General features: G+C 44.7%; 2 protein-coding genes across 5 annotated transcripts in view; both read left to right on the top strand.

Moving 5' to 3' along the window:
* The window catches only part of LOC124048858 (small conductance calcium-activated potassium channel protein 2-like), a 39,073-nt gene extending 31,455 nt beyond the window's left edge, over nt 1–7,618 (top strand). For 2 of the 4 annotated variants that reach the window (XM_046369979.1, XM_046369982.1), the window contains one exon: nt 5,360–7,618. In XM_046369979.1, coding sequence (XP_046225935.1) covers nt 5,360–5,635 — 276 coding nt within the window. In that variant the 3' untranslated portion in view covers nt 5,636–7,618. The remainder of the gene's footprint in view (nt 1–5,359) is intronic. The other 2 variants (XM_046369980.1, XM_046369981.1) reach the window with 2 other exon arrangements.
* A 937-nt stretch (nt 7,619–8,555) lies between these two features.
* On the top strand, nt 8,556–12,049 carry LOC124047852 (developmentally-regulated GTP-binding protein 1-like). The gene is made up of 9 exons (XM_046368175.1): nt 8,556–8,764; nt 9,293–9,416; nt 9,521–9,696; nt 10,047–10,116; nt 10,210–10,379; nt 10,542–10,672; nt 10,865–11,032; nt 11,166–11,288; nt 11,693–12,049. The coding sequence occupies exons 1-9, from the start codon at nt 8,726–8,728 to the stop codon at nt 11,790–11,792; spliced, it is 1,101 nt and encodes a 366-aa protein (XP_046224131.1). The 5' UTR covers nt 8,556–8,725; the 3' UTR covers nt 11,793–12,049.
* The last annotated feature ends 793 nt before the right edge of the window (nt 12,050–12,842 follow it).

The following is a 12,842-nucleotide window of genomic DNA, read 5'->3' as shown; positions in this document are numbered from 1 at the left end:
GGTGTACCTGTGGATGTATTTCAAGGCCTACCTTTAAACTCAGTGCCTCTTTGCTTGACATCATGGGAAAATCAACAGAAATCAGCCAAGATTGCAGAAAAACAATTGTAGACCTCCACAAGTCTGGTTCATCCTTGTGAGCAATTTCCAAACACCTGAAGGTACCACGTTCATCTGTACAAACAATAGTATGCAAGTATGAACACCATGGGACCAGGCAGCCATCATACCGCTCAAGAAGGAGACGTGTTCTGTCTCCTAGAGATGAGCGTACTTTGGTGTGAAAAGTGCAAATCAATCCCAGAACAACAGCAAAGAACCTTGTTAAGATGCTGGAGGAAACAGGTACAAAAGTATCTATATTCACAGTCACAAGAGTCCTATAGCGACATAACCTGAAAGGCCGCTCAGCAAGGAAGAAGCCACTGCCCCAAAACCCTCCATAAAAAAAGGCAGACTATGGTTTGCAACTGCAGATGGGGACAAAGATCATACTTTTTGGAGAAATGTCCTCCGGTCTGATGAAACAAAAATAGAACTGTTTGGCCATAATGACCATCGTTATTTTGGGAGGAAAGGGGGAGGCTTGCAAGCCGAAGAACATCATCCCAACCGTGAAGCACGGGGGTGGCAGCATTGTGTTGTGGAGGTGCTTTGCTGCAGGAGGGTCTGGTGCACTTCACAAAATAGATGCCATCATGAGGTAGGAAAATGTGGATATATTGAAGCAACATCTCAAGACATCAGTCAGGAAGTTAAAGCTTGGTCGCAAATGGGTCTTCCAAATGGACAATGACCCCAAGCATACTTCCAAAGTTGTGGCAAAATGGCTTAAGGACAACAAAGTCAAGGTATTGGAGTGGCCATCACAAAGCCATGACCTCAATCCTATAGAAAATGTGTGGACAGAACTGAAAATGCGTGTGTGAGCAAGGAGGCCTACAAAACTGACTCAGCTACACCAGCTCTGTCAGGAGGAATGGGCCAAAATTCATCCAACTTGCGTGTAGAAGGCTACCCAAAATGTTTGACCCAAGTTAAACAATTTAAAGGAAATGCTACCAAATACTAATTGAGTTTGTAAACTTCTGACCCACTGGGAATGTGATGAAAGAAATAAAAGCTGAAATTAATTATTCTTTCTGCTAGTATTTTGACATTTCACATTCTTAAAATAAAGTGGTGATCCTAACTGACCCAAGACAGGGAAGTTTTACTAGGATTAAATGTCAGGAATTGTGAAACTGAGTTTAAATGTATTTGGCTAAGGTGTATGTAAACTTCTGACTTCAACTGTATGTGTCTATCCACAATTCACTTCTTACAGAGAGAGGCTCAGATTGGTTTTGGCAGGGCAATAACTCTAAATGTTGCATTTTGCTGTCGCCTCAAGGTCCCATCCTTATTTTCATGAATTCAGAGGCAACCATAAAATTGGTTCCTCATTTCATGGGCTATACATCAAGGTTTCCGATATAGATTCAATCTCTCTAAGCATATCAATTCTAAATTCCTTGATCATCTGTGGAAAATTATTTTCTTTTAAAACATCATAGGACGTGATGAGTTGTTGTGGTAGTGATGCAACCTAGCGAAACGTTATCTGCCTCAGTTGGAGTGTCAGTGGTGAATAGCTGTCAGTGTTGTTTTGGTCCTCAGTGGATCACTGTGATTCTAAACAAGCCACCCAACCCATTATTCCTGCCCCAAATGAGAAAAGGACCAGATGAATGATGGATGGCATTGGCCACAGGCTGGCAGTGATTACTTTCATAGTGAACATTAGCTCGGTACACAGCAGCCCTCACTCCCACTCTCCAGCCCCCACAGAACTGGATATCTCACTGTTTGATAACATGCCATGTCTCCAGAGGAAGAAGATCAACTTCCTGGCGCAGAAGTTAGTAAGTGTATACAGCAGAATTTCTCTGCAAGTTATCAATTCATATTTGATTTGCTTATCTTCAGCATCCGGTTTTCCCACTGGGCACAGACATCCATTCAACGTCTATTCCACGTTCGTTCAACATATTTTCATTGAGATGACATGGACACAACGTTGATTCAACCAGTGTGTGCCCAGTGGGTTGTTTGTTGTGATGATGAACCTCTGTAAAATGTTAATTAGGCTACCCGTGTCCAGACACACTATTTGTTATATTATGTTGATCTGTCTCTGTCTACATTGACTCAGCTGTGCGTTTCTAACACTCTTTTTATCACAGTGAATAATCATTTCGTTTTGGAGGGCACTTTAAGATTGTTCTCGTTTCAACAGTCACCGAGACAGTTGCGTTGTAACCCTTTTGTCTGAGAATAGCTGTAGACTGAGTTCAGTTCTGACAGGAATGCAAACTAATAGCCTGTAAAATCAACATCTCCAAGGAACAGTTTAGTGCTGTAGTGGGAAACCGTAGATAGTAGTGATTAGATACTTAGAATGATGCAACCCATGATCAAATGAATCACAAGCTGTATCTAGTTACATTTACATTTACATTTACATTTAAGTCATTTAGCAGACGCTCTTATCCAGAGCGACTTACAAATTGGTGCATTCACCTTATGACATCCAGTGGAACAACCACTTTACAATAGTGCATCTAAATATTTTAAGGGGGGGGGGGGGGTGAGAAGGATTACTTTATCCTATCCTAGGTATTCCTTAAAGAGGTGGGGTTTCAGGTGTCTCCGGAAGGTGGTGATTGACTCCGCTGTCCTGGCGTCGTGAGGGAGTTTGTTCCACCATTGGGGGGCCAGAGCAGCGAACAGTTTTGACTGGGCTGAGCGGGAGCTGTACTTCCTCAGTGGTAGGGAGGCGAGCAGGCCAGAGGTGGATGAACGCAGTGCCCTTGTTTGGGTGTAGGGCCTGATCAGAGCCTGGAGGTACTGAGGTGCCGTTCCCCTCACAGATGCGAGCTTCAACTGGAAGCCAGTGGAGAGAACGGAGGAGCGGGGTGACGTGAGAGAACTTGGGAAGGTTGAACACCAGACGGGCTGCGGCGTTCTGGATGAGTTGAAGGGGTTTAATGGCACAGGCAGGGAGCCCAGCCAACAGCGAGTTGCAGTAATCCAGACGGGAGATGACAAGTGCCTGGATTAGGACCTGCGCCGCTTCCTGTGTGAGGCAGGGTCGTACTCTGCGGATGTTGTAGAGCATGAACCTACAGGAACGGGCCACCGCCTTGATGTTGGTTGAGAACGACAGGGTGTTGTCCAGGATCACACCAAGGTTCTTGGCGCTCTGGGAGGAGGACACAATGGAGTTGTCAACCATGATGGCGAGATCATGGAACGGGCAGTCCTTCCCCAGGAGGAAGAGCAGCTCCGTCTTGCCGAGGTTCAGCTTGAGGTGGTGATCCGTCATCCACACTGATATGTCTGCCAGACATGCAGAGATGCGATTCGCCACCTGGTCATCAGAAGGGGGAAAGGAGAAGATTAATTGTGTGTCGTCTGCATAGCAATGATAAGAGAGACCATGTGAGGTTATGACAGAGCCAAGTGACTTGGTGTATAGCGAGAATAGGAGAGGGCCAAGAACAGAGCCCTGGGGACACCAGTGGTGAGAGCGCGTGGTGAGGAGACAGATTCTCGCCACGCCACCTGGTAGGAGCGACCTGTCAGGTAGGACGCAATCCAAGCGTGGGCCGCGCCGGAGATGCCCAACTCGGAGAGGGTGGAGAGGAGGATCTGATGGTTCACAGTATCGAAGGCAGCCGACAGATCTAGAAGGATGAGAGCAGAGGAGAGAGAGTTAGCTTTAGCAGTGCGGAGCGCCTCCGTGATACAGAGGAGAGCAGTCTCAGTTGAATGACTAGTCTTGAAACCTGACTGATTTGGATCAAGAAGGTCATTCAGAGAGAGATAGCGGGAGAGCTGGCCAAGGACGGCACGTTCAAGAGTTTTGGAGAGAAAAGAAAGAAGGGATACTGGTCTGTAATTGTTGACATCGGAGGGATCGAGTGTAGGTTTTTTCAGAAGGGGTGCAACTCTCGCTCTCTTGAAGACGGAAGGGACGTAGCCAGCGGTCAGGGATGAGTTGATGAGCGAGGTGAGGTAAGGGAGAAGGTCTCCGGAAATGGTCTGGAGAAGAGAGGAGGGGATAGGGTCAAGCGGGCAGGTTGTTGGGCGGCCGGCCGTCACAAGACGCGAGATTTCATCTGGAGAGAGAGGGGAGAAAGAGGTCAGAGCACAGGGTAGGGCAGTGTGAGCAGAACCAACGGTGTCGTTTGACTTAGCAAACGAGGATCGGATGTCGTGGACCTTCTTTTCAAAATGGTTGACGAAGTCATCTGCAGAGAGGGAGGAGGGGGGGGGGCGGAGGATTCAGGAGGGAGGAGAAGGTGGCAAAGAGCTTCCTAGGGTTAGAGGCAGATGCTTGGAATTTAGCGTGGTAGAAAGTGGCTTTAGCAGCAGAGACAGAGGAGGAAAATGTAGAGAGGAGGGAGTGAAAGGATGCCAGGTCCGCAGGGAGGCGAGTTTTCCTCCATTTCCGCTCGGCTGCCCGGAGCCCTGTTCTGTGAGCTCGCAATGAGTCATCGAGCCACGGAGCGGGAGGGAGGACCGAGCCGGCCTGGAGGATAGGGGACATAGAGAGTCAAGGGATGCAGAGAGGGAGGAGAGGAGGGTTGAGGAGGCAGAATCAGGAGATAGGTGGGAGAAGGTTTGAGCGGAGGGAAGAGATGATAGGATGGAAGAGGAGAGAGTAGCGGGGGAGAGAGAGCGAAGGTTGGGACGGCGCGATACCATCCGAGTAGGGGCAGTGTGGGAGGTGTTGGATGAGAGCGAGAGGGAAAAGGATACAAGGCAGTGGTCGGAGACTTGGAGGGGAGTTGCAATGAGGTTAGTGGAGGAACAGCATCTAGTAAAGATGAGGTCGAGCGTATTGCCTGCCTTGTGAGTAGGCAATACATTGATAGTAGTATCAATGTCATGCTCTCTCTCTTCTCAGCTGAGGGGCAACTCCTAACTTCCATTTCAGTAAAATTTTCACTTAGCCTTTTGACATCAATGCATGACTGAGTGAAAATTTGACTAAGTCAGGATTTGCCCCTCAATTGTCTCAAATGCACTGTTGCCATGTGTGTATGTCTATGTGTATTCTTGTGATGTCTTTGTTTTGTTCTCTTCGTCGCTGCTGTCTTCGCCTCTGGACAGATCGTCATTGTAAATAAGAATTTGTTCTTATTTATTGACTTGCCTGTGTAAATAAAGGTTCATAAAATATGCAAAATAAGGTAAATAAAACAAATAAATAATTTTACAACTGCCTGCAACCTCTCTAGCCTAAAGCACCCCGTGCTCTGGGAGGCTCTCACCCTCTTACTCTGACTGTGAGTCTCTCCTCCTCCTCCAGACTCAGAACATCATGTATGACCTGATCTCAGACCTGAACGAGAGAGGGGAGGACATGGAGAAGAGGATCGCCATGCTGGAGACCAAGCTGGAGACTCTGCTGGGGAACCTGCAAGCCCTGCCAGGACTCATCAGCCAGGTCATCAGCCAGCAGCACAGGGACTTCCTGGAGGTGCAGCTCCAGCCATACGACAAACACAGCCCTGAGCGCTCACAGTCTGTCTCCAGACGGAGGTCGTCCTCCACGGCACCACCCACCTCCTCCGAGAGCAGCTAGAGTCCAAGTGGAACACCTACAAAGAAGACTTTTGCCATCATGTGGCCAGGTTGCATTTATTGTAAAGCCTTTCAATAAGTGTTATCCAAATTCTGATGACAGAATCCAAGGTACCGGGACAATGGATTTTAAACTGATGCTGTTGTTTGTTTTTTATTATCTCAAAAGATGTTGTTTTCCTTGCTCTGGTGACAGGACTGTAGAAAAATATGCTTTCCTCAGTAAAAACTATTAGGCCTATCGATGGGGGGCTGTGATCAGAACTATACTCCATCTCTATGCAGAGGTAGCCAGTTTTAGGACTGCAAGGTTACCGGCCGGGTGTAAAGATATGGCACTAAAATAGTGCTTCTTCTCACAGACTTTGTGCTTCCGCTGGCTTGATTCAGATGCCGTGTTCCTTAAAGCAAGCTGAGAAATCAAGGGACCTGTCAATCAGCGAGCAGTAGAGCAATACTTTTTATTGAGGAAAAAGTATTTGATGGAGATGAATGAACTGCAGACAGAGGGCAGCACAAGAAGGTACCACATACTGTCACTCAGAGGTACCATATGCAGCTTGAAATATGAGGAAAAAACATATATCTTTTAGGTTAGAAACAGCATCAACTATAGCGTTTTTTGTTGATGTTGCTGAGTGCCCCTGTAGAATGACTATTTTTGGGGCCACACTGCAAACAATTTAGTCCTCTTATCAAAATGAATGCATCTAAATCTGTACTTGCACTTACTTTTTAATCAATGCACTTCAATACTGACTGACATATTATATACATTTTTGTTGCTCCTTAAAATAAGAACAATTTAGATGTGTTTGGGCATGGATTTATGGTCAATGCGCAATTAATAAATTGTGAATTAGTGAGGGTGACTCAAGTCAAAGCCCTCATGCTATGTACCACAAAGGGACCTCAATATCAAACTGCTAGGCTACTGAAATTAATATTTTCAATTATCACAAACACAGTTTGTTCTTTCCTCAAAATATCTCAACTCTTGTCCTGGAGGCACTTAGTATTTATACTGTTTTTTGCCTCAGCTGAGCAACGCTAGTTGGTTGCAATGCAAACCAATAACTCACAAGAACAGTAACTCACTTTTAAAAGAAAATTCATATTTTTATATGTTCATGAGGATAAGCACACCTCCGCACACCTCTTACAATATATGTCTTTCACACAATATTTACAAGCAAATGATGATGGAGAGATATGAACAGAATAAATGATGCAACACGTTGCATAGGTCGAGATTAAATCCAGCATATTCAACATATCTTCCAGTAAACCTCCAGGACCAGGGTTAAGAAACCATGTTGAAGAGCCTCCCATCATCCCTACCATGATCAGGCCTGTCTTGTTTCTGAAATGATAGCTTACTTCAGAAGAGGTTCAATATATCTCTTTCAAAAACCATAGGAATATACATTGTTAGTTCAAGAGGAATGTATAGAAGATGATATAGCAACTTACTGTGTGATCACTAACCACATATCCTTAATAATGAGTGGTGGTTATCAGATTGAGAAGTAAAATGTCAAAACCTAACTGCAAAAAAGTAATCTCTGACACATATAATTGTGAAAATATTGTATGTGCTCAAGATTATAGCATTATTATCAACAAAGCTTTGTAACTTTGTTTTGAACAGCAATAGCTTGGCCACTGGCCAGTCACAAAGGGAAATAAAGGTAACCTTCCACCATTTATGCACATTTTGGCAATATGCACCCTCCCTCCTGCAAGGTTTTCAGAAGTTAAAGGAGTGTGCCACATTCATCTGATGGGCACTTATCTAGTCAACTTTCTGCAATGACCTTGTCCAACCAACCAAAAGCTCAATCCCATCTACAGTGTTGAATGTACTGTTGTTGGTATTAGAGCTTTAAAACACTGACAGTCGATCCAGAAATTTTAGCAACATAGATACTTTTGAGATATTATGTACTGTATGCGATAGAAATATTAAACAATAAAAACTACTATTTACCAGATGCGTGTGCATTACTAATACCATCCATTTTACTGGAGACAGGGACGGACTGAAGGAGGGAGGGAGGGAGGGGAGGGAGGGAGGGAGGGAGGGAGGGAGGGAGGGAGGGAGGGAGGGAGGGAGGGGGAGGGAGGGAGGGAGGGAGGGAGGGAGAGTGCGAACGAGAGAGAGTGCAAGCGAGAGAGAGAGAGTGAACGAGAGAGAGCGCAGGCAGATGGACGGAAGGAGGAAGGAAGGGGGGGGAGACAGGGACATACTGAGAGGGGGAGAGCGGGGAGAGAGAGGGGGTGGGGGGACGAGAGGAGGGAGGGAAGGAGAGAGAGAGAGACGGGGACAGACGGAAGGAGGGAGGGCACAAGAGAGAGATGGGATGGACTGAGGGAAGGAGGGGGAGAGAGAGAGACATAGAGAGGAGGGGGGGGGGGGAGAGAGAGAGAGAGAGAGAGAGAGAGAGAGAGAGAGAGAGAGAGAGAGAGAGAGAGAGAGATGGGGACGGACAGAAGGAGGGAGGGAGGGCACGAGAGAGAGATGGGATGGACTGAGGGAAGGAGGGGGAGAGAGAGAGAGAGAGAGAGAGAGAGAGAGAGAGAGAGAGAGAGAGAGAGAGAGAGAGAGAGAGAGAGAATTATGTGCGTGTTTTGAATTCTGCAGCGTCAGATACATTTAATTTATGATTTGTCAAAACTAAGCATGAATCTTGTATTTGAAATGTGTTAAATTACATAATTTCTGCAACATTCATGTCATTGCTGTTGCACGAAATATGTCATGTCAGCTAACTTGTTTTATTTGTATTTTTGTATTCCTTTTTTTATGCTTGATAGCAAATACAAATCTGCAAACTACTTCATTCCAGTAGGTGGCGCCAACTACAACGCCTTTTCTGAGTTTGCCCAGTATGCCATCGAGTTTCTTTGGTTTGCTTCCCTCTTCCTCCTCGCGAGAGCCGCCAAGACCCCAGCCACAGGTTGAAAGCATGGGTGCTAGCTGTTGCTAGCTAGTATTGTATGATTGCGTGATAAAACTACAACATTTTAAAACTTTGCTATTAAACTTGTTTAATCGTTATAGTGATATCATCTAAGGACCAGCTACAAGATGAGTTTACTCGCTAAAATAGCAGAAATTGAGGCCGAGGTAAGTTCGTTAACGGTCGCGAATGCTAGCTAACGCGTTAGCTGTGAATCACATTTTTGTTTGGCCAATTGACTAGATGGCTAGCTAGTTGGCTAAATTTAACTTGGCTAATCAAGGCCTTACAATGGATTTCTCCTTTTAAAAAATGAATAGAACCATAATATGATGTCAGGCACCTGAGTCTGAGCATAGCTGTGTGTTATTGTGCTTTTAATGTAAGCTAGTGGGTACTGTAAATTAGCTAGCTAACGTTATATTGTTGGTAGGGTAACAAACTAGCTATTTAAACACCAGTAGCATGCTAACCGGCGCCGGTACGTATAAAACCACGCCGGAGATCCCCAGTTTTGACAGATTGTAATTCACCCCGGTGTCGTGATGACAATGTTTTCTTTGTGATCAGTCGAAAGCCAGCCATCGCAATAACTTGGCTCTGGACAAGTAGGCCTAGCTAATATTATAGTTCTGCCTGTTGTCGTATTGTGTTGAATATGAATGATTTAAACATCCTCTGTCTGTGTTGGGTAGATGGCTCGGACTCAGAAGAACAAGGCCACGTCTAACCACTTGGGGTTGCTCAAAGCTCGCCTGGCCAAGATGAGGAGAGAACTTATCACACCAAAGGGAGGCAGTGGAGGAGGCACAGGGGAAGGTGAGTCCTGACTCGTGATCATCATATTTTGTGTCGATAAGTTGAGGTGGACAAGATCTTGTCATATTGTAATAAATACTAATGTGTCACTCTTTGTTGTATAGGTTTTGATGTGGCAAAAACAGGTGACGCCCGTATCGGGTTTGTAGGGTTCCCCTCAGTGGGCAAGTCTACTTTGCTAAGTAACCTGGCAGGGGTGTACTCTGAGGTGGCGGCCTATGAGTTCACCACCCTCACCACAGTACCAGGAGTGATCCGCTACAAGGGTGCCAAAATACAGGTACTTTATGTGCATCCTACACCTCAGCTTAAAGGGAAAATCCACTCTATGTGGAACTTTCAAGAAGACAAGTGTCACTTCCACATCATCATGCTTCTTGAAAGTCCAATATCTTGAAAACTTGACTGCTGACGTGTAAAACATTTTGGGACTGTATCAACAGGAGACTAATGAAGAAAATACCAAAATATGTATTTTGGGTGGCGTTTTCCTTTACGGCCAATAGAGGACAATATGTACTAACAGTGATAATTGGTATTTTTGCTACTTGTACTTTTTACTTAATTTGTGGTGGTTTTGCAGGAGATGTTTCAGTATTTGTATGTTTATTCCACTTTTGTGTCTCCAAGCTCCTGGATCTCCCAGGTATCATCGAGGGGGCCAAAGATGGCAAGGGTAGAGGGCGACAGGTCATCGCAGGTGAGAGCCATCGGTGAATCATCAGAACCATACACAAACATGTCACAATCACACCTTGAAGGTAGTTTGTAACTGTGGTCTTTCTTTTCCCAGTGGCTCGAACCTGCAACCTGATCCTCATAGTGTTGGATGTCCTAAAGCCTCTGGGCCACAAGAAGCTGATTGAACACGAGCTGGAAGGCTTTGGAATCCGCCTCAACAAGAAGCCGCCCAACATCGGCTTCAAGAAGAAGGACAAAGGGGGCATCAACTTCACCGTCACAGTACGTCTGTTTAATACATCACTTTCACGTCCAGCTCAACCTGTTCCCATTTCTCTCTCTCTTCACAGCTCTCTATCTCTGGAAGTAGTTTCTTCTTTTATCCCTCTCATTTAATTTCAATGGGCTTATGCTGGTGTTCTTCCTTTCTTGCTCCTTCTCCAGTGTCCACAGAGTGAGCTGGACGGTGACGCAGTGAAGAGCATCCTGGCCGAGTACAAGATCCACAACGCTGACATCACCCTGCGCAGTGACTCCACGGCTGATGACCTCATCGACGTGGTGGAGGGAAACCGGTAAGCAGCTGAGCACTTCTACAAACTCAGGGATGTAATTTTTTGACTTTTTAAAATTCTTAATCATCAATTAATCAATGATTGGATCCAATCTATACCCCCTAGCCAACGTCCCGCTATACCGCATTCCAAAGTAAGGTCAACGCTCCCCTACAGACCTGCTGACATAACAGTTCTGTTTAATCCCACCAGAGTGTACATCCCCTGCATTTATGTGCTCAACAAAATTGACCAGATCTCCATTGAAGAACTGGACATCATCTACAAGGTGCCCCACTGCGTGCCCATCTCTGCCCACTCCCGCTGGAATTTTGATGACCTTCTGGAGAAGATGTGGGACTACCTGCACCTAGTGCGCATGTAAGGAAATACAGGGTTAGATGGGACTTTGGAACCCTATATGAAACATAACTCCTATTACACACAACTGTTTTGTACTACTTGGATAAATGTTGTTTTTGTGAATTAATCATTTGAATGTGTTGTCCCCCAGATACACCAAACCCAAAGGCCAGCTTCCTGACTACACATCTCCAGTTGTTCTACCTACTGAACATACTGCCGTGGAGGACTTCTGTTTGAAGATTCATAAAAGCCTCCTCAAAGAATTAAAATAGTGAGTACTATACTGTTGATGAATGGCTTTTGTGCATCTTGTTGATGTTTTTGAAAAGACTGGGGTACACTCCCAGTATTTAACTGATTTAAAGCCACAATCAGTAAGAAATAATTAACTTTAAAAAAAACTATACTATATAAAAACTATATATAACATTTTAAAAAAACAATTACATTCCAATTTCACATGGGTACAGGCAGCCCAATTCTGATATGTTTTCCTTTAATTGGTCTTTTGACCAATCACATCAGAGCTGATCTGATTGGTCAAAAGACCAATTAGTGAAAAAAATATCAGAATTGGGCTTCCTGTTTAAAGCTGTGTCCAGCACACAGACAAATATGATTCAATGTTGCAGCTGGTTGGTATTGTTCTAACAGTCCGTCTTCCTGTATTTTCAGTGCTCTGGTGTGGGGTGCTTCAGTGAAGCACAACCCCCAGAAGGTGGGAAAAGACCATGTCATGGAGGATGAGGACGTTATCCAGCTGGTGAAAAAGTAAAAAGACTCCTGATTGCTTAATTTGCTCATCACATGAAATAGTCTGCTGCTCATGAAGACCCCTCTCAAACATATCCACGGGAACATCTGTGTCTTGTGGTTCTCAATTTTATTTTCGAATTTGAAAAACAGAAAAGAATAAATATGAATGTCCATGTTGCGTTTACCTCTCATTTATGCCGACATGTGATTCATTAAATCCATTGAAGAGTATTATCCTTGAATCTCAAAAATATCAAATAAACACCATAAATATGACTTATGGGATCGTCTTTTATTTTACATTATGTCATTGGGTTTATGCCTTGAAAGATGCACTGTAATTACTATGTTGAACAACAGTGACACATATAACTTCATAACATTCACATTTCCCTCACAAAATCCTGCCCCAGTTACATGGGTGTGTCCTGCTCCATCTCTGTACTTTCAATGGTGAGAGACTGTTCTTATGAAACGTTCTTATCTTCTTTAACTTATTTTTTACATAATGTTGCTGCAACTGTTTCTTATGAGAAAAAATAACTTCTGGACATCAGGACTGCGATTTGCTCACCACAAACTTCCCTTTAACGAGTCTTGACGAGCCCAACGTGAATGATCTACTGCTTTTCTGGGAACAGTCCCAGATCCCTGTCATTTGTGTGAAGAGAAGGTAGATAAAAAGGGCCGGGGGGCGGGCTGCCTTCTGAGAAGTTGTAGGCGATCGAATAAACTCCCACTGCCTTCCATTCTGCTAGCAAACGTGCAATCCTTGGAAAATAAAATCGATGACCTAAGTGAAAGATTAAACTACCAACGGGACATTCAAAACTAATATCTTATGCTTCACGAAGTCGTGGCTGAATGACAACATTATCAACATACAGCTGGCTGGTTATACGCTGTACCGGCAGGATAAAACAACGTCGTCTGGTAAGACAAGGGGCGGCGGACTATGTATTTTTGTAAATAACAGCTGGTGCACAATATCTAAGGAAGTCTCGAGGTTTTGCTTGCTTGAGGTAGAGTATCTCATGATAAACTGTAAACTGCGCTATCTTCCTAGAGA

The sequence above is a fragment of the Oncorhynchus gorbuscha genome, linkage group LG11, assembly GCF_021184085.1.
Source record: "Oncorhynchus gorbuscha isolate QuinsamMale2020 ecotype Even-year linkage group LG11, OgorEven_v1.0, whole genome shotgun sequence".
In the NCBI taxonomy this organism is placed as follows: Eukaryota; Metazoa; Chordata; class Actinopteri; order Salmoniformes; family Salmonidae; genus Oncorhynchus; species Oncorhynchus gorbuscha.
The sequence above is the reverse complement of the archived record's forward strand: the minus strand, read 5'-3'. Positions and strand labels throughout refer to the sequence as shown.

Excerpts from the sequence above, each read along its gene's own strand:
- LOC124047852 (XM_046368175.1), top strand. The coding sequence starts at position 8,726 with ATGAGTTTACTCGCTAAAATAGCAGAAATTGAGGCCGAG. Across the intron at positions 10,117-10,209 it reads AGGGCGACAGGTCATCGCAG|TGGCTCGAACCTGCAACCTG; the intron begins GTGAGAGCCATC and ends TTCTTTTCCCAG. Across the intron at positions 11,033-11,165 it reads TACCTGCACCTAGTGCGCAT|ATACACCAAACCCAAAGGCC; the intron begins GTAAGGAAATAC and ends GTTGTCCCCCAG.